This window comes from Wyeomyia smithii, chromosome 1 (genome assembly GCF_029784165.1).
Source record: "Wyeomyia smithii strain HCP4-BCI-WySm-NY-G18 chromosome 1, ASM2978416v1, whole genome shotgun sequence".
In the NCBI taxonomy this organism is placed as follows: Eukaryota; Metazoa; Arthropoda; class Insecta; order Diptera; family Culicidae; genus Wyeomyia; species Wyeomyia smithii.
In genome coordinates this window covers 145,115,378-145,142,598 of record NC_073694.1, presented here as the reverse complement: position 1 = coordinate 145,142,598, position 27,221 = coordinate 145,115,378, and the positions used below count along the sequence as shown (strand labels likewise).

Sequence of the window (27,221 nt, the reverse complement as noted above, 5' to 3'; positions counted from 1 at the left end):
TTCGATCATTAATATTAAACAAAAACATTAGATTTGCTCAAAACATTTTGCATTTAACTATGACTCTGGTTTTATTCACATGCATTCGGTTCCGTGTTACTGGCATCAGCGTCAATAACTTCTGCGGCAACAAGGCTCGCTATTGGCTGTTAATACGCACCGGCTCGCGAAAGTCAAGAACGGTTTTTTGAGCGTCTCGAAGCTAATTGTTCGCCCGAAGCCGAAGTTCACCGAGACATTACGATTTTTGTGTATATGATACATATTTTGATTTCGATCTCTGTCAATGAATCCCTTGTACAACTTTTGCGTTATGTGTTTCACGCATTGGTTGGGCGGAGTCAGAGCAAATTTTGTGCGAATCGGAAGGACACATTGGATGTTTTAAGTTTGAACTTTTGCGTGTACTCTTCTTCATTTTATTGTACTCTTAATCAAATTCAATTTCGTTTTGTTTCAATATTACAACACTCACTTTTGCAATTTCGCTTCACCCTAACGCTATAATGTTGTTCCTAGTTCGATAATGTGGATTTACTGGACAACAATCGACATCTGCAGGTAAAATTTTCACAACTTTGTATTCGTCGTTTGATCCGGAACGCAACGACTGAACCGTGTAGTATCAGCACCCCATCGGCGCGACAGTAACAAAACTAATTTAGTCGGTCGAATTTCATCAGCTGTGATAATACAGATTGCTAAAATATTAATTTCTGTCCAATGCAATTATTCATTCGTACTCCTAACGCATTTGTGAGCTTACAGTACAAATATTCACATGCGTGGTTGAGGGGTTTCCTGAAAGGATTCCAATTTATTCGAGCGGTCCTTTGGAATGGTAAATCATGAGCTGCAGTCCAGCTCCACGCCCGTGAACCGCAGCTTATTATAAACGCGACCTTCGTTTCACTGCGTTGAATGTCCTGTAAATTACCAATGGAATATTCATTTCCTCGTGCGTACCGTATCGAATTGGCCAAATTCATTACTGTGTTGTAAGTGGATGTCGGAAATAGGATTTACCTAGGGTAAACATTAAATAATTCGTTTGAAAATGATTCACATGTCCAGCGGTATTGCGAGGCCCAATCGAAAATAAAACCGTGCAATCCTGGTGTGGTGTAACCTTTTCATTCAACAACAAACACATTGCCATATCTTTTACCCATGGGCATTGATGATAGATTCCCTTCATGCAAAAAGTTAACCGGACTGAAGGGTAGAAATGATTTTGAAATGTGCATAGCTATTTTCAAAACAAATATGGGATAGAGTCACTACATTACTAGGCTGGCGGACTACGAAAGTTCTTAACTACCCATGTCCGAATCGAGAAATCGATCTGAATACATATTTGTATTGCAGTTTTTCACAATCATCCATGTTAAAATTTCTTCATTGAAATAATAGAACCAAACTCGATATTTATTCCATAACCACACAATCACAATACAAAATGGCTTGATTGTGGTATTACATGTGATAGCTCAAACTGTTTTCTAAAACCCCAGCTCTCCAGACTAGTGATGCAGTGACTCTAACTCTGGAGTGGATATCATTCAGAAGTGTGAATGCAATTTCAATTCTATTACCACAGAACAGAGTACACGATGCGGCCGTCGAAAATTTCTACATTTTCTAGTTCGGTTGATAGACGGACGAACAGCCACATCGTTTATGGCACCCGACTGCTGGGGATGAACAGAATCGCCCGAAGTTTTACTAACTAGCATCGGGCGATATCTAAATAGAATTAGGACGGGCACTTTCCGGTTGGAACGCGCGTACAACGTGTTTTCAAATAGAGTGTATTTGGGTAAAGGGTGCTAGTAGAGATCAAATAGTGCAGAAATAGTATACCACTGTTAGGCATGAAATCAAATCAGAAACGCACACTAGCAAAAATCGAAAGTGCACAACAACGGTCTCGATCGGTACGTTTTGTCCACCCCCATATTACTCTAGTGGGAGGAATTTGCACCCAGTACCTAACAAGTACCCGTACCAAGCTAGGTACTAGGAAAATGCCAGAAATAGTTGCTCAAAGCTACTTGATACATGTGTTGGCACTGGAGCAGTACAGCCAAAAGTGCCCTCCTATTGCAACACACAATCACCAGTTGTATCGAAGTTCACGGAAAAGCTGCACCGTAGGCAGCAAGACGAATGAGTGACAGGTTAGTTATGTTTCATGAATTATTAATTGAAAACAATAATAGTAATAATTGAAAAATATGGAATGCCTGGCCCTGCTCGAGCTGCATTCATTCGGAACAGTCTAATTGGAAATTTCCGGCTGCCTGGTTGCACACATGGTGCAACGTTGTTTTTTTTCTTTCGATGTGGTGCATTATTTGCGGATGTAACAGGTTACCGTGTCACCGTAAACGATGCAAAGTGATAGGAAATGGGGTTGAACAATTGGGGACAGATAATCAAATGGAATGGCATTTCAGTTAAGTGCATAACTGAGTTAAATACCCAATTATTCGAGCAGGAATTTTTCTGCATGAATTCTTCAGGAATGATTTCTTGCGTTTGCACTTCTTATCAGCAGACATAACTTACGCGCATTAACATAGAACATATTTCTCAGCATGAGTTTCGTTTTCGGTATGGAGGATTCATTGAACATATTAGCTGAATAATTACGAAAACTTCTTTAATCAGAACCTTTTCAGTAACACCAAATTTTTCCTTTGATACTTGTATATGGTTCAGAAGATTCTTTGGTCTCTAGGAGAGTTTTGTGACGCGCATTGTTAACTGAAGAAATACGAATCTACTGGTGAAAAGGTATAACTTGAAAACTGGCGGAGCCACTTTCAACACGGATCTAAAATTGGCATTGCGAGCAGAAAGCGAATTTGTGATTGCTCATTAGGGTGGGGAAGCCAGAACCAAGTTTTTTTTTGTTCTATTTGGGGCCCCAAGCAACCTTAAATTTATCGGATGTCGATTGGTTTAGTCTCCGCTTGGCGCATTGCATTTCAAATTTATATGGATATTTGTATGGAAAAACCAACGTTTTTGCATTTTCCATTCTAAAGAGCTCAAAGCGGCTCAAAGCATAGGTTTCATGACTTCAAATTGTAGGTTTTTTGATGCTGAACAACTTGGCCGAAGACATCAAAGGGGGGGGGGGGGGGGGTAATAATCGTTAAAAAGGGGGCCATCCACATACCACGTGGACAGATTTTTAACGATTATCACCCCCCCGTGGACCATATAAATTCATTTTTTTGTAAGGACCGTGGACATTCCACAACCCCCCCCCCCCACAAGCTGTCCACGTGGTATGTGGATGGCCCAAAAAAAATACTGGAGCTGTTTAAAGTTGAGTATGTCGAAATTTATGTTGCAAATCATTTCTTCTGTCAACACTCCCACCGTACCGGCGTTAGTCAGACCTCCATCACAAGTAACCTCTGAAACACGTTGTAGATTCTACCTACGCCTAAAATATTGACCTGAATTTGTTTGTTTGATCCAGCTGAGTATATAAACTCGTTACAACAGGTTATTTCTGATGGGAATCCTACTGGCGTCGGTACATTGCTAATGTTGGCAGAAAACAAGATTTTCTGCATTTAAATCGACATACTCAACTTTGAACAACTATAGCTCTTCTTAGGGACATCCCAGATCTTCAGTGCCTTATGCAAAGTTGTTAGGCATCTAAAATATTATACTTTTACATAATGTAGTGCATAATTAGATCACTATTGAGCTCTCTAGAAAGGTAAATGCAAAAAAGAGGTTTTCCCATATAAATTTTTATACAAATTTGAAATGCAATGCTCCAAGCGGAGACAAAACCAATCGACTTCCGGTAAGTAAGGGTTGTTCGGGGCCCCAAAAGGAACCAAAAAAACTTGGCTCTGGAAAATCGATCATTTGACCCCACCCTATTGCTCATTCACTTCTTTTCCGATCGATTTTTAGTACATTTTGACGTAGGATTACGTCTTTGTTTTTATTGTGGGAAACATTTTGTAAAATTGAAAACGAGCCTGGCAAATAACAACAACAATATCGCACGCTAGCCTGGAGGGCTAATAGCGGTCACGATCAACTAGATTAGTTGAGAGAATTCGTTATCGATATTGTTTTTGGCACATTTTGCATGCTTTAGGATAATTACAACGATATACCGTCCCCAGTACTGAGTCTAGAAAATTTTCAGCTCGAAAAGATCCTCGACCTGATCGGGAATCGAACCAGATTTCACAACCATGTGGGAGAGCATGCCGACCGACATCGCTAACCGCCCCAAGCAACAATTGAAACATAATAAAAAAAAATTGTGATCATTTGTTGCACTAATGAAATTCCGAGGTTTTGAGAAACATTTTTTGTTACTACGATGAAATTGAAAAGAAACAAGCAACAACTAAAGTTGCATCGCTGCTTCAAAAATCTTCACACCAACAACGTAATTCGCGAGGTTGGATTTGTTGTTGAAACGTGTAAACGGCATTTGAAAACCTAACCTTCACTGAATAGATCTAGTGGGTGGAGCATATAGGTTGCCAACGTGATGCTTGCGAGATACAAAAAACAAACACACAAAAATACTTCTAAAAGTTGCTGTCATGTTCTGAAGCCATGTAACAGCAACTTTTGCCCGATCGTTCGCCTTATATTTGTTTTTGAGATGAGGTTATTTACTGCGTTGTAACTTTTGGGTACTTGGACTAGAAGTCGTCCAAAAAGTGTGGGTCTCTAAAACGAAATTTGACAAATTGCTTTGAAATTCATTATCACGCTGAGGTACTGATGAATTGAAGAAGGGTCAGAATTCGTGAAACGGATCACTAAAAATCGCGATGTGTAATTTTTTCAAATAAGTATTAAAAATTTCAAGAGTTTCACTCGGGAAGTTCATTTGCCAATTTTTATTGAATTTGAGTAAATTTACGAGTTGTTATTGTCATTTGAAATTTAGGTCGAAATTGTTCTTAAATAGACATAGCTTTATAAATATTGCATCGAATTTGATGAAATTTTCACAGCAGATGCATCCTAAGTTGTAGTTTACGAAAATATTTTTTTTGAAGATAAAAATATTTTTTCAATAGTAACTATTTAAAACAATATGTTGAAAATCTATGTTCTGGGCCACTGAAAAATCTGAAAAAAATCACAAGTATTTTTGACGAAATTTCGAAACTGTCCCTGAAAAATTCGCGGTGGTGATATTTTTAGATCAAAGATATGGGCCTTCAAAGTTGGTGCCGCAACGCATTTTTCAAGCGAGAAATGCTCCTAAACCAAGTTTTCTTCAGTTCTCATACCAAAAACTGCACCATAATGGCTAAAAGTAATAGCACGGGCGATCTTAACCCGCTGATGCGTTCTGTACGGTTGTCCCCTAACTAAATTTTGCATTATTTTTTTAGTAAAATGTGTAGGTAGGCTTGCGAGTTGTAAGGGGCATAAAATATACTGTCTTCATCATTAAGTTGGGTAACAGACTAAGCTTATTTTGACTATTTTGCGACCAAAAATCATTACTATTAAACTAATTTTACAAACCTTACTGAATTTTTGCATATAACTGAAACTGGGATAGTCAATAGTAGTACTGCTCACTCGCTTCTCGCTTGAAAATGCGCTTGGCATCAACTTTGAAGGCCCATATCTTTTGATCAAAAAATATCACCACCGCGGAATTTTCAGGGACAGTTTCTAAATTTCGTCAAAAATACTTGTGATTTTTTTCAGATTTTTCAGTGCCCCAGAACATAGATTTTCAACATATTGTTTTAAATAGTTACTATTGAAAAAAAAAATTTCTTCAAAAAAATATTTTCGTAAACTACAACTCAGGATGCATCTGCTGTGAAAATTTCATCAAATTCGATGCAATATTTTTAAAGCTATGTCCAGGGCCGGATTTAGACGGTGGGGGGCCCGGGGCAAATTTGTTTGTGAGGCCCTTTTTTCTAAGAACATATGGAGGTAACGTTCTGGAAGGTGACGAGCAAAAAAAAAGGTCGCCCTAAGACTAGGGGGCCCCTTGCATCGGGAGGCCCGGGGCATTTGCCCCCTTTGCCCCCCTCAAATCCGGGCCTGGCTATGTCTATTTAAAAACAATTTTGACCTAAATTTCAAATGACAATAACAACTTGTAAATTTACTCAAATTCAATAAAAATTGGAAAATGAACTTCCCGAGTGAAACTCTTGTAGTTTTAAATACTTATTTGAAAAAATAGACATCGCGATTTTTAGTGATCCGTTTCACGAATTCTGACCCAGAAGCAAAATTGAAACGGGTAGGATGACCATTAGCATGATAAGGGGAGCAATATTTAAGCCATGAACTCGCAAGTGTTTCTACAGCAAATGACGTAAATAGTACAAACGAGAAAAGTGAAGAAAGTGAAAAGTGAAGAAATTGATAGCAGGAGTTCAATCCTCAAATTTCAGGAAATAATCAAAGATAAATCGCTATACAGACAATCTCTTTCCATTCTGACCATTTGCCATTTAACAATCTTACCACAACGCCATGAAGTTTCTAATGCGCCCTACGATGCATCTTCGTAGCTGAAAATTTACCATGCAGCATTTACCATGTTGTTATCAAATTCCATGCATTAGTTCATACACATTGCGGTTTTATTCTTGAAGCTTGTGTTGAAACAACGAAAATGTTGCAATTGGCTCCACCTCATGCGCTTTTTTCGTCATTGTATAAAAAACTGAGATGTAACTGCAACTTAATTTCGCATAAGAATTTGTTGCTGTGATGCACAAAGTTCATAATCGAAACAAGTTTTGCTGCTTGGGGCATAACCACGGGCACCACGACGAAACTGGCAAATGTGCGTTCAGATTTCAAATGGAAATTCAACAGCATAATCCCATGATGGATAACAATAGCTGCTGGCTAGATAAAATGTTGGGCAATTTTGTAATAAGCTAGTTATTATTTGTATTCCATCACTCTGCGGTAAAAATTGATAAAAGATTCAAAGGTAAATTTTCGAACCAATCACATGCGAGTATGCTCAGCAAAGACGACATCAGTAGACACCAACCATTTACTGTGATATTCTCTATAATAGCATCAACATTTTGTAACAGTCTTCCCGTCCCAACATGTCAATTTATTTATTTATTTATTTTAACGAGGTTTAAGCCATGTGTTAGTTCATTCGCCTCGAGAACAGGTCAATTAATTGTAGCTTCCACGAACACAGACTAATTTGATGTCTTGAACGTAAAGGTTTTTCAAGATCACCTGTATCTCAAACAATTTATTAAGCTCCTGTTAAAAAGTAATAGAAAGTGAAGTCTAGAAAAAACATGCCAATGATGGCAGCTGTATTGTACAGTACAGTTTCCATATCATTGCAGCTGTACACGATTTCTACTCGTTTGAAGCTATGCGTTGATAATTTTTCGATAGATTGTGAGAACGATAAACAAATTTTGAAAACAAGTGGGGGTTTAAAACAGGACAAATTTAGTCCCATTTTCGGTTTCTAGATTATCATTTTACACCAGAGATCTTTTTGAGAGACATAATTCTACATCAAAAAAGATATGTACGGCAAAAGTCCTATTTCAAGGCAGTTTGGAAGTAACTTCATACGTTTTAAGCAGTACGCATTGTCAATTTCTCTTTTATTTATTATTGAATTAAGATCTGTCCCGGTCACTCGAAAACTTTGATTTTACCGTAAACCATCGCGACACCAAATGTGGATCTCCACCTACCGAGAGAACCTGCTTTGTCATTATTCCGTCGATGAATGCTTGTTCTTCAATGTCAAACAAAGCCTCAACTCTAAGGCCTTGTTGATGAAAACTTTTCTGATGATTCCGCTCTGTTTGAGAACGTAAAATGTACACTTAAGCTTCGTTCTTACCCGCCATTTTCACGATCTTGGAACTTGTCTCTTTCAGGCTTCCCGATCGTTTTGTTGGAATGAGAAAAACGAGTCGTTTTTTGAACTCCTGTCTGCTTTTACCCGTGCTGAGCAACCTTAAGCGGAACAGCTAAAGCCCTTGGTCTCCACGGGGCCGCCGTTAGGCATAACTTCAGGGAGAGGGCAAGTCGTGCTTTTTGCACTCACCTCTACGGGTTGCGCTCTTAAGCGTTGCCTTAGCGGATCTGAATGCGGCACCGCGTTCCGCTCTCTGCTCGTCGGAACGCGCGCGTTGCATCCTCCGTCTTGCATGGAGGCATGCGTTGCGTACGCCGGCTATCGTTTCGCTCCACCAGTATGTCGGTGGTCTACCCTCTCTAGGCGGACGAGACCTAGGCATCATGGCGTCGCACGTCCATGACAGTAACGAATTTAGATGGTCCACACCCGGGAGTGGTTCACCCCCTTCGTGCTTCCATCTAATTGCCTGCCCAAAAACATCTGCATCAAAATGCAATGTTTTCCAGCCGTAGAAGGATGGAATATTGGCCCTACTCGCTGCTTGCTTCCGCACACCTACTTCATAGCGGACCGATTGGTGGTGGCTATTCGTGTAGCTGTCGTCTACCCTCCAGTTCGTGATCAGTCTCGGGCTGCAGAATGTCACATCGATAATCGATTCCGCACCATTCCTACTGTAGGTACATTTCGTACCAACGTTAGCCAAGTCTAAGTTGAGCTTTGCCAAAGCTTCCAACAGGACCTGGCCCCTCTGGTTTGTACAGCGACTTCCCCACTCGACAGCCCAAGCGTTGAAGTCGCCCGCAACCACCAACGGCCATAGACCCATCAGTTCCACGGTTGCTTGATCGACCATCTGTGCGATCGTTTCGGTAGACCGACTTGGCGGAGCATAGCAACTGAAGTAGAATACTCCATCCACATTGGCTATAACGTACCCCTCTCTGGAGGTCGACACAATCTCCTGAACCGGAGACCTGCCTGTCGTGCAAATGGCCTTCTTCCCAGACCTATCCGATACCCAGTTACCGTTTCCGGTTGGGATGCGGTAGGGGTCCGAGACGATGGCCACGTCCGACAACGACTCAGTAGCTGCTTGGTGTAGCAACTGTTACACCGCATAGCGGCGGTTCAGGTTTAACTGTATCAACCTCAGGCCTGCGGCTTAGTAGCCGGCCGTGCAGCCGGACACTTGGGGCCTCCCATGGCGTGTTTGGCGTCCCGTTTACCGGTGCATACCAAACACTTGGGAGGTGCACCGCAGTCCCGTGCCTTGTGGCCTGCGCCACCACAGCGACGGCATAAATTGGACCTGTCGGGCCCTTTGCAAGACCAGGATTTATGCCCCCGCTCAAAGCACCTGAAGCTGATCGCACAATAAATCTACGATTATGGTCGCAGTGAGGAAGTCCATACAAGAAAAAAATCACAGGATGGTTGTGTGCAAAGCCACGACCGCAAGGTTGAAGTAGAATACTTTTACACAGCTCTACTTACGACTGTACATTAACCTACGGCCGGGCAAATCGGTTCGCGCCGCTTTTCGCGTTTAGCCTGGCAGAGGCCAAATGCGCACGGCCAACATAATAGAAAGGTGTTTTCACATTGAAAATTAGACACGGCTTTACTGGAGTAAGTGTTGGCAAATGCATCAACCGCTAATACCGCCGCTATCGTACGAAAGTCAGCCTGGCAGAGGCCTGAGACGTGGTGACCAACCACAGGGCAAGTGATTTGTTTAATTTGAAGGCAGCCACAGGCGCAACCCGTTGCTATGGTCTGTTACTGCTGAGTGCCGATATCTGCTGTTACTGCTGTCAACGTTGTGGACGGTCCATCCAGTTCACCTTCCGACTAATGAATGTAGCTAGTTTTCCCAGAAACACTCTTTCATAGCCGAAGGGTTCTTTAGACGAATTATTCCACAATTCGCATTTGATTTTTGTATCCAGCGAATGAACACCGATGGTGCTCTCACACACGCAACGGTTTTAACCCGTATCTTATTGCGGTTTGTAACATCAAGCGATTTCGTTTGCTCGCTGTTGCGTGTTGCATCATGTTGCAACTTGGCAACTGGGAGACGACGAAATTCTGTTTATGCTGATTGATTGAATCGACTTCATATTAGCTCTGCATAGTCGAACTAACTGCTTTTGTGAATGCGTTCTAACAGGGCAGTTTATTATTCAATGTCGGTTATGCTGATCGCAGCTTTTGCGCTGCCCCTTACAGTGGGGGGTTTACTAAATAAAGTGAAAATTAGACATCTACAACAGAATTTGATTGCATCCCGTACAAAATGTCTGCTTGTGTTGATGCCAGAAAATTATTAACCTTCAATTATTTTTTTAATTGCCTTGAAAAAGGCAAAAAAAGTTGGTACGTTTTGACAAGGCTTGACTATTTTCAATAGTACAATAGTGTGAACAATAAAATTACAATTATCTTATTTTGGCAAGAATCTTAGAAAATTTTCCAATCTATTGCTGCAAGAACGAAGGAAATCCATCGAATACTAAACAATTTATTAGCATTTGAAATTGGACATATTTTTCACTTTTTTCGGTTTTAGATTTTCATTTCACATCCCTATGTAGCCGAACTTCCTGAGAGAAGTATTCTACTTCAAAAAAAACGTCGGGCTGTTGGACGGTGCCCAGAGGGCAGACCGACCAACCCACCTTCAACGTGGTCTTCTTCAGGGCCTTGTTACCCTCTGCTAGTGGAAGCTTTATGGTAGCAACCTGGGTGCCGGCCGGGCCCCTGTGGAGACGAACTGCCTCCGCGGTCACTACCACTCCACACTCTCGCTCGAAGGCTTGTGCTATGTCGCACCCTTCGATGATCTCGTCCAGGTTTTTAAGCTGGAGAGTCACTTCAGGAGTGAGGGCTTGAACTCCTGTATACTTTTAGCATCGGTATCCTTACGTAGTAGGAGGGTAACTTATGCCAGACTCGTGACGCTTCATTATTAGTTTTTGGGGGTTGAGCGAAAACATATTGGAACAAAATAACCAAATTTTATTCACACCAACGTTTTTACTATAAAATACAGCTTCTCTTGAAAAAGGCTACCAAAACGGGCAACACGTCGTACAGTTTACACAGATCGTCTTATATGACATATCTTTAAAAAAAGACTGAGAAATCCAACTTAATCTCACCCTAATAATGAGGTTTGTTCAAGCTCTAATATTTGAACAACTGTGAGCAAATTGCTATTGAAATAATAAATTCAACCAACCTTCTTGGCGAAATTTTTAATTTATTTGCAATTTAAAAGGTTAAAAAAAGACAACCATACATGTAGTCCTTCTGTAAAAAACGCTAAATCGTTGTATTCATTCGACCAGCTAATTGCAAGGATGCCGAGTCCACCAGCGAAACCACATTGATATCCAGGTGCATTCTACAGTGAAGGTGCTTATCGACCGGTTTCATTTGGCGCGATCGAGAATTGCATCACTTTAACCGGAAGTTTTTAAATCATAAACTCCTCCCGGCTGTATTTTCTGCAGCTCTATCAGTACCCAGTGCTCCAAACAGACAGCCATTCGGCCTGCCATGGTGCTGTGGCCTAAAGCTTTTTTTTCTTCATAGGAAGCAATTCCTCCTACTGCTCTCAAAGCTATACTGCTTAGTGGTATGGCAATCATCACCGTGGATACGCGAAATGCAGTTCGAGGTTGCAGCTCGTATTGCGTCGTTTCTCAGATAGTGAATCCGTTTTTTAGTTCAAATTTCTAGATAAATGTTCTGAATAATCTTTGATACAATAAAATTTTGCTATAAAATTCACTATAAAAATACTATTCAAAAACAAAGTGACAAAAGTAATGTTACTTTTTGTTTTTCCATAAAATATTGTGATGACCATCAAGTTTCTTCCACCCACTCAGATTGAAGTAGCAAATTCAACTCATGTTCTCAACCTACGCTCTGGCCAATATGAAAAACTGGCCGTCGGTGTCGTTGCCAACATGTAGCATCAGTTCACCTTCAGAGATTTTTTTTTTCATTCGAAATAGTTGCTAACCAGGTGCCGTTTTTTATCTTTTTTTTCATGTTTCACGCCGTTGAACCTGCTCAACCCCATGCAGGTCGTCCGGAACCAACCGTAACGTGGATGAATGGCGAGGAGGTGATGCAAACAGGTGGCGGCGTTTCGATGGGTCGACATGTGACTGTGAATCGGCTGGAGATCCACAAAATAACGCGTGCTGCACTGAACAACACATACAAGTGTCAAGCGTCCAACACGATTCTGGTACCTCCGGCGGAACGGAGCGTCCGAGTGGAGATGCTACGTAAGTATCCGGAACAGTCAGCAGAGCGTGGTACACGATTGACAAGTGTCGGCAGACTGTGTGTGGAAAAAAAAACTAGAATGTTTGAATTGATGCCGTTAGCAGTAGGCTTGCTTGTTATTTACAGCGAGCTACAATCTGCTACAGGACATGTTTGTGAGGTGTGGGTAGTGGCAAATTGTTCAAAACTGCTGATTTTTTTTTTATTGAAAAGCTCGAATGCAGGATATTGCCGATGGATTTCAGAAAAAAGTTTGGAATGAACAATTTACTCAAATCAGAGTGCGAAGCACCAATATTTAAAATTTGCAGATGGTATTAAAATGTACGCTTTTGCTTCGATCATCGAGCTTGTTTTAATGCCTCGGTGATGGTGATCGATATAGCATTATTTTTTTTAAATATTCGAGAGTTCGATCAATACCTCTATGCATAGAACTATTACCCTGGCATGCTGACACATTTACTAGAAAATCCCTGACATGCTTTCTACAACATCACAATAATCTCAGCAATGTTCATGCATGAAAGTCTCAACAATCCCTCTAAACTCAATCAACTAGCAAGTAAACAATAACGAGATCCATGCTGGTTGGAAGCACTTTTCAAAGCAATCGTGCACTGATTTTCATAACGATGAAGATATCGGTATACTTTTGAACTAATCACAGTAGAAAGCTTCACACTCACCTCGGCTTCGAATCAGCAAATATAAGAGGACAATTAACGTGAAAAGCAGTGCAGAAAAAAAACATGATGATGGATTAATAATCAATCGACAGTATGTTTGATAACCGTACATTGAACGAACTTGAAGCCAATCAATCCGACCAGCAGCATCTTAACAATATAAAATCAATAAAATAAATTCAACATAAATCTCTTAACGACACTTGATTTTCAATTCTTCTCTTCATCATCCCGTTCTCACACCATGCTTCCCTAGTGAAACCAGTAGCAACGTCCCTGTCGGCCAAACCTAAACAATTAATATCGGACCAGGAGTACAGCTTATCCTGTGATGTGGAAGGATCAGTTCCGGACACCGAGATTAGGTGGATGCAAAACAACCGTCCTTTCGCCAAAGGAAAAGTAGGTTATCTGCTGCTGTTTCCTAATGCCATAGTAGCACGCCTTCGGTGCATGTTTCCGTCCCATCTTCCATATCCATTCAATCCGAACAATTTCTTGCCCTCAACAACTACCAATCCAATCCATTTAAACCTAACCACTAAGCCCGTTAGCCAATTGTGCTAATTCCTACTGTTACAATTTGCTGAGATCTTTTTCGAATTGCAGATACGAACGGTAACCAACAGCTCGACATCCACGTCGGTACTGTCCTTTCGACCACAACCGGAGGATGATGGAACTATCCTTAAGTGCGAGGGTTCCAACCCGAGGCTGCAAAACTCTGTCTTGGAGGATTCCATCATCATGAATGTGATGTGTAAGTACTGTTTCGGGATGTCTTTCTGGCAGAAGGCGGCTGTTTGGTAGAGGGGAAACTGTGATTGAATCCGCTGGAGATATACTTGAGAGGTTGGAAACTTTTAACCCTTTTGTACCGTAATTATAACAATTCCATTCAAAATCGTACGCGTGGCAAAACTTCAAACTTGAATTACTTGAAAATCTATTTTTCGAAAATTTCTTAAATGCCATACCTAAAAATTATCACACATTGACTGGGAGCTGATAGTTTCAAACATCTGCTTTGTTGATGTAGTTTTTCACACTCTCTTTTTGGCTTTTAACTGCATTTATTAATTCCCTTGTTCCAAGGGTATTTATTCTTCTGTTACGTTTAAACCACTATTGCAAAGCGTTTTTAACGAAAAAAAACTTCGGTTAGAGGAGAATGAATAAAATAAAAATAAAAATATGATGAATGCAATCCCAAAAATTTAAAAAAAAGTATTAAAGTCAGGAGATAAATGGAATAAAAACCATGATAAGACAAAAAATAAAAAAAGTGGAAAGTGGGCAAAGAGAATTGGAAAACAAAAAAGGAGGAAAAACATGACAAAATAAAAGAAATCTGGGGATTGGGGAGATAAATGTAAAAAATATAAGGCATTCAACATAGGGAAGGGAGCATGTATTAAGACAAGTATTATGTATTAAGAAATGGGAAATTAAAAAAGGGTGCGGTAAACAGAAAATAAAAGAGAGATCAGAAATCAAAAACCAAGGTAAAATGAAATAGGAGAGGGTGATATGAACAGAAAACTAAAAACAAGTAAAATATGAAAAAAATATGGGAAACAAGAATTCGATAACGATGTAAAAATGGATTCCTAAGTAGGAGGGAATAACAAGTAAGAGATTAAAAGGAGACTACGAACAAAAAAGAGGAAAACTAACGAAAGATGAATGAAGCTTATTGAAAGTGAAAAATCACAAATGAAGGCAAAAGAGAAATAGAGTAATAGCTTTGAGAGATAATAGAAAAGGCGAACGAAAAATATGACCATACTAAAACATGAGGTGAAAAATAAAACATTGTAAAGTAGGAACATAAAATCATATATGGTCAGACACTTTCATCGTGGGAAAATGATAAAGAAAACGTTACAATTTTCCAACAAAATACAAAAATATTGTTGAAACTACAACGGTTGGCAACTTCGGTGAAGTTGTAGACGGAAAAAATATTAACAGTCTGAACAGGAAGATAAAAAAAAAACATTTTGGAAAATTTTCAATTTTTAATTAATAAGCTCAAAACTCAAATTAATCCACCTAGCGCACAGTGGTCTAAACTCGAAAAATCGTGATCGTTTTAGATTTGACTGTGAAATATTGATTTTATGTACCCAGTGTCTTCAGCAAGTTTATTCTATATAACAAGGCCTTTCTTTTGGCGTTTCCGGTTTTTTTATCAATCCCTCTAGTAGTTAGATATAATAACTATTTTTTCTAATTTTAAAAATACCAGATTGCTTTCTTCAGCAAAGTTGTAGGAAAACCTATAGGAAAAAGAATTGCTGAACACTGTAATCTTCTATCTGTATGTTTGATATGACGAAATAGAATTTTAGGAGAAACACTCCTCAAAATTCGTTTTTCGTCCATAACTTTTCCTGTAATCGTCGAAACAATTCAAGATGTTCGAATATTTTGTTCATTCTTGCAAACCTCGCATTTTTGTAGAATATATTGGTTTGATAATTTTATTTGTTGTTAAGATATTTCTAGTTTTTTGCTAAAAATATCCATATTTTGAGTCCATATATCTCCAAAGGTTGCAGATAGTAGCAAACCAGACTGTATACATTTGAAATTTTGTCAAAAGAACTGCATTACTCGAAAGAGTTCAGCTGTTTCTAGTTGTATCCAACCGAGTACTGAATGTAAGGAAAACACCCCTCAAAATTAATTTTTGGTCCATAACTTTTTTTGTAATCGTCGAAGCATTTCAAGATGTTTTTAGATCTTGTTCATTTTGCTAAACATTACATTTTTGTAGAATGTATTGGTTTGATATTTTCATTTGTTGTAAAGACATTTCTAGTTTTATGCTGAAAATAGCCATATTTTGATGTTCACGTGTTTCCCGTATAATTTTGTTCAATGCTTCCTGTACTTCTTCCGAGAACTGTCCTATCGGAACCAAAAAGTGGTCAGCAATCTGTGCACCGTGAATAAGTATTTTGTGTACTGACGTAGGTAGATAGTACCATGGATGTAACTCCCCTAATTTTCGCGCCGTATCGATGCAAAATCTATCGAATTTTTCTGTGTTCAACGTTTTATCAGAAGCAACAGCTTGAAGGATGGCTCCACAACGCTCCAGTACATTTATATCCAGTCCTGTGGAAAATATATCGGATTATAAATGCAAGCAAAAAATCTGCAATATTTGGAGAAATATGGACTCGAAATATGGCTATTTTCAGCAAAAAAATAGGAATATCTTTACAACAAATTAAAATAGCAAACCAATATATTCTACAAAAATACGAGGTTTAGCAGAATGAACAAAATCTTAGAACATCTTGAATAGTTTCGACGATTACAGAAAAGTTATGGACAAAAAACTCATTTTGAGGGGTGTTTTCCTTTCATTCAGTACTCGGTACTGTAAACAGTTGAACTCTTATGAGTAAGGCAGTTCTTTTGACAAACTTTCAAATGCATACAGTCTGGTTTGATACTATCTGCAACCTTCGGAGAAATATGGACTCAAAATATGGATATTTTCAGCAAAAAACTAGAAATATCTTAACAACAAATAAAAATAGCAAACCAATATATTCTACAAAAATGCGAGGTTTGGCAGAATGAACAAAATCTTAGAACATCTCGAACTGTTTCGACGATTACGATTACGAAAAACGTATTTTGAGGAGTGTTCTTCGTAAAACTCTATTTTGTCATATCAGACGTGCAAACAAAAGATTAAAGTGTTCAGCATTTCTTTTTCTTATGAATTTTCCTACAGCTTTGCTAAAGAAAGCAATCTGATATTTTGAAAATTAGAAAAAAATAATTTTTATATCTTACTACTAGGGGGATTGATAAAAAAAACGAAAACGCCAAAAAAAGGCCTTGTTATATGGAATAAACTTTCTGAAGACACTGGGTACATAAAATCAATATTTCACAGTCAAACCTAAAACGATCATGATTTTTCGAGTTTAGACCACTGTGTAGCGGTGAGACCCAGCCTTTCTCATTCAAACTTATTATATGTTAAAATAGATTTACACGTTTCAAGAGAAATAATACTCCTTGAAAATGTCTGCTGGTTACATATTTGATAGCTAACAGCACAACTATACCGAACATTCAAAACCTAACATTCACACACATATGAGCATACATTAAGACATACATATGCAAATACCATGAAACTAATATGTTTCAAATACATCACGCGAAAGATACAGATGACTACTTCTGGTTGCCGGGATACATCCTAAACTGGCCAAATTTTGCCTAATTCGGGTATTTCGATGCGAAGATGCCGATTTTCAGTTTCTGAAAAAAAAACTTAAGATGGCCAAATATCATCTGTTATGAGTATTGCGGAAGCGTTACACCCAGAGGCCAGAAATCAACTTGAGACCCCATTAAAAATTTCTAGATACATAGTAGCTTTCGATTTCTGGAAAGCAACCTTAAAGGGACAAACATTACCCAATGTTTTTCAGAAACATTATCCCGGGTTTGCAAGCCGGGAGTAAACTCCATATTTCACTTTGAAATTCGATTTTGCAGCTTCCGATTTCCAGAAAACATCCTAAAATTTTCAAATACAATTCAATGAAGGTATATCCACTTTTTAGGTACTAGAATATTGATATTATACATAAAGTAATAATTTAGGTATAGTATGTGACGTAATACTTGTGCTAAAGAAAAAGTGAAATGATGGAAATGACTTTTAATTTCAACTTCAATCCCGAGCAAGGTCGCAAACATTGAAATAGTACAATATCAAATTTAAATGATGTTGAGGCCACATATTTTGATCGTAGCTATAGTTTTAAACAGTCTCCGGGTTACGTTTCTTTCTATGACTTTCAAGCCACCTGTTTAAGCATTATGTTATTCATTGTTTAAAGGAAGCCCATCAATTTGAATTTAACTATATTCATAGCTTCATAGATATTAGAGCGATTTTAACATTTTGACGCAGCGCCAAAACTAGAAGTTTGATTACAATGAAATTCATTATCAAGCTAAGCGGCAAATAGACCCTTCATTTGACACTAAGATAGGAAGAATCGGTCAGACCACTCTGACTCTGAGAAAAGTGAGTGCGAAAAAAAGGTGCACATGCACACATACACACCCACACTCACACACACATGTACACCTATACATGCATACATGCAGAAAATGCTCAATTCGTCTAACTGAGTCGAATAGTATATGACATTCGGCCATTTGGATCATTTTTCTAATTCTTAATTAGCAGGTGATCGTTAGGAGAAAGTCAATATGTTTACTTTCATTATGTGATTTCACATTTTTATGAACAACGGACAAATTTGCAATCCGATTATAATGAAATTCAATAGCAACCTATGGGGTAACTAGACCTTTCATTTGATACCAATTTTGTGAAAATCGGTTCAGCCATCTCTGAGAAAAATGAGTGAGTTTAAACAACCTCAGGATAACTTTTCTTCACATAACTTTTGAACCATATGGTCAATCATTACGAAATTTGAAAGTTAAGGGTTTCGGAGACAGTACGATTGTTTGAAACCAGTTTTATTGAAATCGGTTGTGTGGTTTCTGAGATATTGATGTTTCGTGATTTTTTCATTTTGATACATAACCTCTAAACTAAAAATCCGATTACAATGAAAATCAATAGCAACCCATGGCGCAACTAGACCTTTCATTTGCATTTAATTTCATGGAAATCGGTCCAACCATCTCTGAGTAAAGTGAGTGAGAATAAAAAGTTGCACATACAAACTAGGGTGGAGAAATGTGATCGAATTTCCAGAACCAAGTTTTTTTGGTTCCATCCGGGGCCCCAAACAACCCTAAACTTACCGGAAGTCGATTGTTTTTGTCTCTGCTTGGCGCATTGTATTTGAAATTTGTATGAAAATTTATATGGGAAAACCTACTTTTTTGCATTTACCTTTCTAGAGAGCTCAATAGTGATCTAATAATGCACTACATTATGTAAAAGTATAGTATTTTAGATGCCTAACAACTTTGCAGAGGTCACCGAAGAGATAGGATGTCCCTAAGAAGGGCCATAGCTGTTAAAAGTTGAGTATGTCGATTTAAATGCAGAAAATCTTGTTTTTGTTTACAGATCTAGGCAACCATCGCCTTGATGGAGTGCAACATCATAAAGCTCTTAGCAATTGGTTGTTATGTAGTTTGTATAGCAACCAAATGAAAAATAAAATTTCCTCATTACTAGTTCAACCTCAAGCAAGAGTAGACGTCTTTTCCTTTTGTTCCCGAAGATTCTCTGCCTAACTGTAACAGGTTGTGGAGCCCAGCCGGAAGCTCCTGATCGGAAAATTGAAGCGCGAAGAGTTTGCTGTTTTATTTTTTCTTGAAGAGATGGAGTGGGCAAAGATCATCAAGCTGAGTAATTTGAACTACCAATCATGGTCGTTCTCTGTGAAAGCGTTGCTGCGGAGGGAGCAGCTCTGGACGTACGTAGAACCAGGAACTCCTCCGGACCCATTAACGACCGCATGGAAAGAGGGCGACGAAAAAACGTTGGTCACGATCCAATTGATGTAGGATGAGAGCCAACACGCACTGATTCGTGACAAAACGTCGGCGAAGGATACGTGGAAGGCGCTGAAGGACCACCACGAAAAGACCACGCTTGGGCAGCGGGTGACGCTTCTCCGGCAGATCACGAATCAGAACTTTAAGGTAGGTGATAACATGGAGACCTACTTGTCGGAAATCGAGAAAATGTATGCTCGTCTCGAAAATTCCGGATTCGAAATGAAGGAGTGCCTGAAGGTGGCGCTGATTCTGCGAGGACTTCCGGAGTCGTTCAATTCGCTAACGACGGCTTTGGAAGCGCGTAACGAGGACGAGCTCACTCTGGCCTTAGTGAAAGTGAAACTGATGGACGAAGCGGAAAAGCTCCGAAAAGGTTCCGGTTTTGACGAGCAAGCGTTGCGCATGGGTGGAACACGTGCGTCGCAAAAAGGTGCATAGTGCTACCACTGCGGCAAACTGGGACATCGTATGCGGAATTGCAAGGTGTTCCTGGCTAAAAACAGTGCTAAAAACGATAAGAAGAAGGAAAAGGCCAAAGCTAAAACAGTGCGCGAAAGCGGCTCAAAGTCGTTCACGTTTATGGTACGGTCCGGTCAGCGTGAGGACGATAGTGCGTGGGTGATGTATTCGGGTGCCTCGTCACATTTGGCGAGAAACCGCAGTTCCTTTGTGCGTATCGATGAGAGTGTTCGTCCGGAAATTTCGACTGCTGATGGTAAAATGCTGCAAACAGCAGGCGTCGGAGACTGTAAAATCAACTGCGTAAATGGACGCAACGAAAAAGTGTCGATAACGTTGATCGGTGTAATTTTTGCCCCGGGACTAGAAGGCAATTTGATTTCCGTGCCGAAACTCGCTAAAAAGGGTGTCCGGGTGGAATTAAATGCAAACCAGTGTAGGTTGGTTCACGGCGGGTCGGTAGTTGCGACGGCAGATCGCATGGCTGGCTTATATCGACTAAACGTGGCAGAAAAGATGCTGATGGTTAATGGCAAGCACCATAATTCTGACTGCCTGCACACGTGGCATCGACGATTGGGGCACCGAGATCCGGATGTAATTGGCGAAGTAGAGCGACTCGGATAGGCCTCTGGGATGAAAATCAAAAGTTGCGAAATTCGGCAGACTTGCGAGTGCTGCGTTGAACGGAAGATGGCACGGCCACCGTTTCCCAAAGCAGTAGAGAAGAAATCGGAAGCAGTTTTGGATATCGTGCACAGTGATGTTGCTGGTCCTATGACAACATCGCCGGGCGGGTGCCGGTATTACATGACAATGATTGACGACCATAGCCGCTACACGGTCGTTTGTTTCTTAAAGCAGAAATCCGAGGTAGCTGACAAGATTTGTGAGTATGTGAGGTTCACAGAGACTCAGTTCGGTCGAAAACCAAAAGTCATCCGTACAGACCGAGATGGCGAGTACACCAGCAACGTTCTGCGAAAATTCTATATCAATGAAGGTATTAAGGCCGAATTTACCGCTGGGTACGCACCTCAGCAAAATGGCGCAGCTGAAAGAAGGAACAGGACCTTGAATGAGATGGGACTGTGCATGGGCGGAAGCCGTAAACACCGCGACTTATATTCAGAACCGATTTCCGTCATCAGCGATTGGTTCGACGCCATACGAGATTTGGTTCGGCCAGAAACCAGATTTACAACACTTGAAGATCTTTGGTTGTGATGCATACGTGTGGGTTCCACCGCAGAAGAGACAGAAATTTGAAGGCAAGTCCACTAAGATGACCTTTGTCGGATACGCGTCGGACAGTAAGCCTTATCGGTTGCTGAATAAGTCAACTGGGCAAATCGTTATCAGCCGTGACGTACGTTTTTTGGAACTCGACGAGAAGGACAAGAACATTTACGATGGAACAACCCATGATTTAGCCTACTGCTTCAATAAGGCACGATGTAGCAAGTGTGAGGAGACTCATGCAGAAGATTCTTGCAGTGTTGATGCTGAAAAATGTATTCACTGTGGGGAAAACCAGCATGAGCTCTCCACATGCCCGGTGTACATGCAGCGCAGAGATAAAATCAAGCGGTCACTTAAGGAGCGTTCAAAGCGTTCTTATGCTGAGATGCTGAAGAAGACCGTGACCACTTCTACCATAACATCGAACCCCTTTGATCTGTTGTCCTCTGATGAAACCGATTCTGACGATTCATCAGCGGGAACATCTTATGCCAATTCTGGGGAGTCTAGGAAGAGGAAAAATGTTTCTTCTCATAAACTTCCCCGTAAAGGTCCTAAGATTTCCCAAAGTGTAATGATAAGTACGAACAAACCAAACAGTGTTGCGGAAAAACCGAAGCAAACGCCTCCTGGGCTTGCAAATTTAAAGTCCCAGAAGGAGTTCCCAGCACTGCCAGGAACATCTAAAACCCCAGTTGTTCCTTTTGCACATCCAGTTGATGAAACAAACTCTGGATTAGTGAAATTTTCTGACATTGTGGACTGGATTTTTGACAATTTCAATGTACCCGATCCAATTAAAATTTTTCTTACAGCATTCCTCCCAACAGTTAGATCATTTTTAAAGCAGTTGACTGCCCAATGGCCCCTCCTTGCAGCGATTGTATCCTTCGATGCCTAATTCAACTGCGTATATGAAGGTTTCTATCTCTGTCTTACAGTGGAATTGTAGAAGTATTTTACCAAAAATTGATTCGTTTAAAGTTTTGATAAATAAAAAATCACAAGAAGGTTGTATGCAAAGCCACGACCGCAAGATTGAAGTAGAATACTTTTACAAGAAAGATAACCTGGCTGCTTGCGTGTCAGTCATTTTTTCTAGTAAATAAACGTTGACCGTTCATTGGCAGTATTGTAATTTCTTTTTGTCTGACATTTTGAATGAAGTTCATTGGATATTTTTAAATTTTGTGCAAATGAGAAGTTGAAGTGCTGCCGAATTGTAATATGCACATTTAATACGACATCATTAAACGGGAACGGAACAAAGGCTACGGTTATGCAGAACGCGAATGCCGGCGCGATGCGATTCGCCTTACCGTGGTGAAATGTACAGCTCTTTTTAAGGCGAAGTAGAGCTATACATTTCAACAGATTTCGTCTCGCCGAATCGCATCGCGCCGTTATTTGCGTTCTGCATGACCGTAGCCAAACACTAAGCGACGCAAACACGTAAAAATAGTCAGAGTATGCATGTAGATGAAGATAATTAACTTTGGATTATAGCGCAAAACGAGAAAATATTAACTCTTCAAATAATCATTTGTGTTCTTCAAATTTCAGTTCTTCAGTTTAATATCCGATGAAATGTTTGTTTATTATCTAATGAAGCTCTTATATAGGCCAAATGATGCATTCCCAATTTACTAGGTCCATAACTCTGCCGAGCGTGCTTGGGAAAGCGCGGTACAACGACCAATCAGAGGTCGAATTTTGTGTTTTGACAAGGCTTAAGAGTTTTCAATAGTACAATAGTTCGAATGATAAAATTGCAATTTCATGCATTTGGTAGGAATCTTAGAAGATTTTCTAATCGATTGCTGCAAAAACGAAGGAAATCCATCGAAAACTAACCGATTTTTTAGCATTTGAAATTTTTCTCACTTTTTTCAGTTTTAGATTTTCATTTTACATCCCTATGTAGCCGAAATTCCTGAGAGAAGTATTCCAATTCAAAATTAAATCTTCATTAATTCATTTGTTGTCCTTATAAGGACAATTGTTCAATTTATCGAGGGATGTAGTGTTTATCTTACATCTCTGTGTTACCTTGATAGTGAGGACTAAGGCGCACGGTCAACACAATGAGAAAGGTGTTTTCACATTGAAAAATTGACACGGCTTTACTGGAGGAAGTGTTGGCAAATGCATCTACCGCTAATACCACCGCTATCATACGAAAGCGCGTCGTTTCATGTGGGGAATATCAACAACGAAAAATGACGCGCGTCTAAGCATAACCCGAACTGTTTCGCCGTGCTGCTCCCATTTACCTTTACATCGGCCTCAGGGAAGTACCGGCTGCATCTGCATCTACCGCTGAGGCTGTCACTATACTGCTATTGGTACCAAAAGCTATTAACTCTATAAATAAGTGTGTTATTTGTTCACAAAAGAACAATTGTTCGATTCAAAATCGGATTTACGCAATCGCATCTCTGTAATATTACCGACAATAATATTCTTCTGAACAAACTGATACAACTTTCCCATTAGGCCTCTGCCATAATAGACGCGAAAAGCGACGCGAACCGATTCGCTCAGCTGTAGGTTAATGTACAGCAATCAGTAGAGCTGTACATCAACCTACGGCCGAGCGAACCGGTTCGCGCCGCTTTTCGCGTCTACTATGGCAGAGGCCTTAGAGAAAGTTGCTGGCTGATGTATTCACTTCATGCAAGCCTGCTGCTGATGCTTCCCGCTACCACACTGAAACAGCATTTTAGTGAAGGGAGTGTCGTTGCATCAGCTGACCCTGTTACTATCGATGCTGATATACCCGCTGCAACAGCTACGCTATGCATAGCCATGCCACAGTTGTGGCCGTTATACGCTGGCCCAACTGCTGAGCAACTGCAACGCTATCCGTGGCCATGCCACAGTTGTGGCCGCCATTGGTATCCGCTGTACCTGCATCTGCTGGCCCTGCTGCTATCGATGGTGAGATCCGCTGAAACTGCTACGCTTATTCGCAGCCATGCCACAGTTGTGGCCGCTATCCGCTATCGATGGTATCCACTGCACTGCTCCCGTTGCTGCTAAGGGAGGACTGCTGTCGTCGCTGTTCAGAACTACTATGAGCGGCTTCGACTAAAACAGGCTCTTATATAGGGATGAAAATAGGAATGAATTATTTTACGTACGTGGTGGAATGATATAACTTGAAAAATATGTGTGACTTCATTCTGGTTCAGAGCGATCATTTGATAAGCTCCACCTCTTTTTTCAGTTTCTAAAGTTTTTCCTCAGTTTCGTAGCACGGATGCACAAAAATGATTTCTTGTGAACATTCTGTCGAGCCGGACCGATAGCACTCTCATTGAAGCAACAAAATAACATGTTTTGTGTCGTGTTGTGCAGCTTGGTTGAAGAAAATGTTCTCGTCCCCATGTCGCATGTAAGCAGATTATTGCGTTCAGTAGACAGTAGATAGTGTATCCAGCGAATAAAAACCGATGGTGCTCTCACACACGCAACGGTTTTAACCCGTATTTTATTGCGGTTTGTAACATCAAGCGATTTCGTTTGCTCGCTGTTGCGTGTTACATCATGTGACAACTTGGCAGCTGGGAGACGACGGAATTCTGTTTACGCTGATTGATTGAATCGACTTCATATTAGCTCTGCATAGTCGAACTAACTGCTTTTGTGAATGCGTTCTAACAGTGCAGTTTATTATTCAATGTCGGTTATGCTGATCGCAGCGTTTGCGCTGCCCCTACAGTGGGGAGTTTACTAAATAAAGTAAAAATTAAACAGCTACAACAGAATTTGATTGCATCCCGCACAGAAAGTCTGCTTGTGTTGATGCCAGAAAACTATTACCCTTCAATAATTTTATTATTTGCCTTCAAAAAAGCATGTTGCGGCTCAAAATCGGTTGCTAATTACAACCTTTGAGCTGCCCTAACATTGAGGGAATTAAGATACACGGACAACATGCACTGTGGAAGCCATTTCACATTCAGTAAATTAGACGGGTGCGACAAATTTAAATTGCTAGGATGCAACACAGAATACTTGCTTGCGTTGACAAAAATTATTAACTTTCAATGACTTGTTTATTTGCCTTCAAAAAGGCATTCTGATTTCCAAAATTGGATTTCCTGATGGCAATCTTCATGCTGCCCCAACACGGGGGGAATAATGGCTGTCTGGCGACACACGCTGAGATAAACCGCGCTGCTCCTGAGACGTGGTGACCAGCCACAGGGCTAGTGCTGCTGCTAAGGGAGGACGACTGCTGTTGTCGCTGTCTAGAACTATTATGAGCGGCTCCGGCTGAAACAGGCTCTTATAGAGGCCAAATAGCATGTTTTCAGTTGCAAGCTATATGATCCTGTCGACCGTGCTTGGGAAGCAAGCATATAACGACCAATCAGAGGTCGAATTTTTCGTTTTGACAAGGCTTGACTATTTTCAATAGTACAATAGTGTGAATAATAAAATTACAATTATCTTATTTTGGGAAGAATCTTAGAAGATTTTCCAATCTATTGCTGCAAGAACGAAGGAAATCCATCGAATACTAACCGATTTATTAGCATTTGAAATTGGACATATTTTTCACTTTTTTCGGTTTTAGATTTTCATTTCACATCCCTATGTAGCCGAACTTCCTGAGAGAAGTATTCTACTTCAAAATATACAACAAAATCGCACGCTTAGCCTGGGGGCTAATAGCGGTCTCGATCAACTAGATTAGTTGAGAGAATTCGTTATCGATATTGTTTTTGGCACATTCTGCATGTGTAGGATAATTACAACGATACACCGTGCCTCAGTGCTGAGTCGAGAAAATTTCCAGCTCGAAAAGATCCTCGACGCGATCGGGAATTGAACCCGATATCACAACCGTGTGGGAGAGCTAGCCGACCGACATCGCTAACCACAGAGCCACGGGGACCACGGGGAGAAAAAATATAACAATGATCGACAAAACAAATGCATTTTTGGATGACTGATAATTAAGTAGAAGGTTGAAAAATTCTAAAAAATCTGCAAAAAAGTGCCTTCTAATAGAAAACTTAATGTTGCTCGTGGTATGTAAGAGATCGAAATATAATGTCTTAGGTGAAGTTTCTTTTTTTAAGATAATCTAAAATTTTGTCGAAGACAGCTTGCGTCTATCTTATTCTGATTAAAAAGTAAATTTTTTATCACACTCATTTGTGGATTGATCACCCATATTCCATCAAAAGATGCATTTTTGAATACCCTGAAACTTGCCTCCGAACTTACCTTATGGCTATAATAAACTTTTGAACCACTATTCAAATAATCGCACAAAAACGGCAAAATAGAACACTGTGCAATGGAGATATTGAGCAATAGTGGCATTTTTGTGAAAATGCATAGTTTTTCATCACATGTAAAACGCCAATATCTCAGCCCCCCGATAAGATTTCAAGGATCTTTTTTCATGTAGATTTTTGTCTTGCATCCCGCTTTGCGGTAAAAATTTCAGTTCTTGATCAAAAAAAATTATCATATGTGTTTTTAAGCATTATATCTGAAAATTATGAGAAAAATTCACTTTTTTCTGATGTTCAATGGGCTCTGTGATTTAAAAAATTTAATGCGATGCTGAACCAAACCATTAAAAATATTCAAAATCAATTCCACAAACATAAAAAAATATATGGAAAAATGTAGAAACCGAACCTATTGGAAAAAAGTGCAAAAGAGTGGTTTTGTAGCTTGAAAAAGTTTTTTTTCATAAATCACGTTTGGGCAACCTAAAAACAATTTTTAGGAAGTCGAAATGTTCCACACAAATGCTATAAATAAAGTTTACTTTCGATTTAAGGCTGAGCGCCTCGACTTTTTCAACATCGATTTTTTTGGGACAACCTAACATGCAGTCTTTTTCATAAACTTGAGCACAACATTACTGACTACAACTTTGCCGGGGACTAAGTAACCATTCTGGCAAGGATGGTTTAAACCGTATCAGAAAATTATCATGAGAGAATTCTATTGGATTCGGATCATGCATAATACGCGGTGTTTGGTATCGTCTCACGAGAAGAAAACCTATGTGACGAATAAAATGCCGAAAAAACACTCCGTGAACT

General features: G+C 39.9%; 1 protein-coding gene across 3 annotated transcripts in view; it reads left to right on the top strand.

Annotated features, from left to right (window-relative positions):
- The window catches only part of LOC129718023 (uncharacterized), a 717,449-nt gene that overhangs the window by 569,629 nt on the left and 120,599 nt on the right, over window positions 1-27,221 (top strand). For all 3 annotated transcript variants that reach the window (XM_055668402.1, XM_055668399.1, XM_055668401.1), the window contains exons 7-9: window positions 12,010-12,216; window positions 13,163-13,308; window positions 13,516-13,666. In XM_055668402.1, coding sequence (XP_055524377.1) covers window positions 12,010-12,216; window positions 13,163-13,308; window positions 13,516-13,666 — 504 coding nt within the window. The remainder of the gene's footprint in view (window positions 1-12,009; window positions 12,217-13,162; window positions 13,309-13,515; window positions 13,667-27,221) is intronic.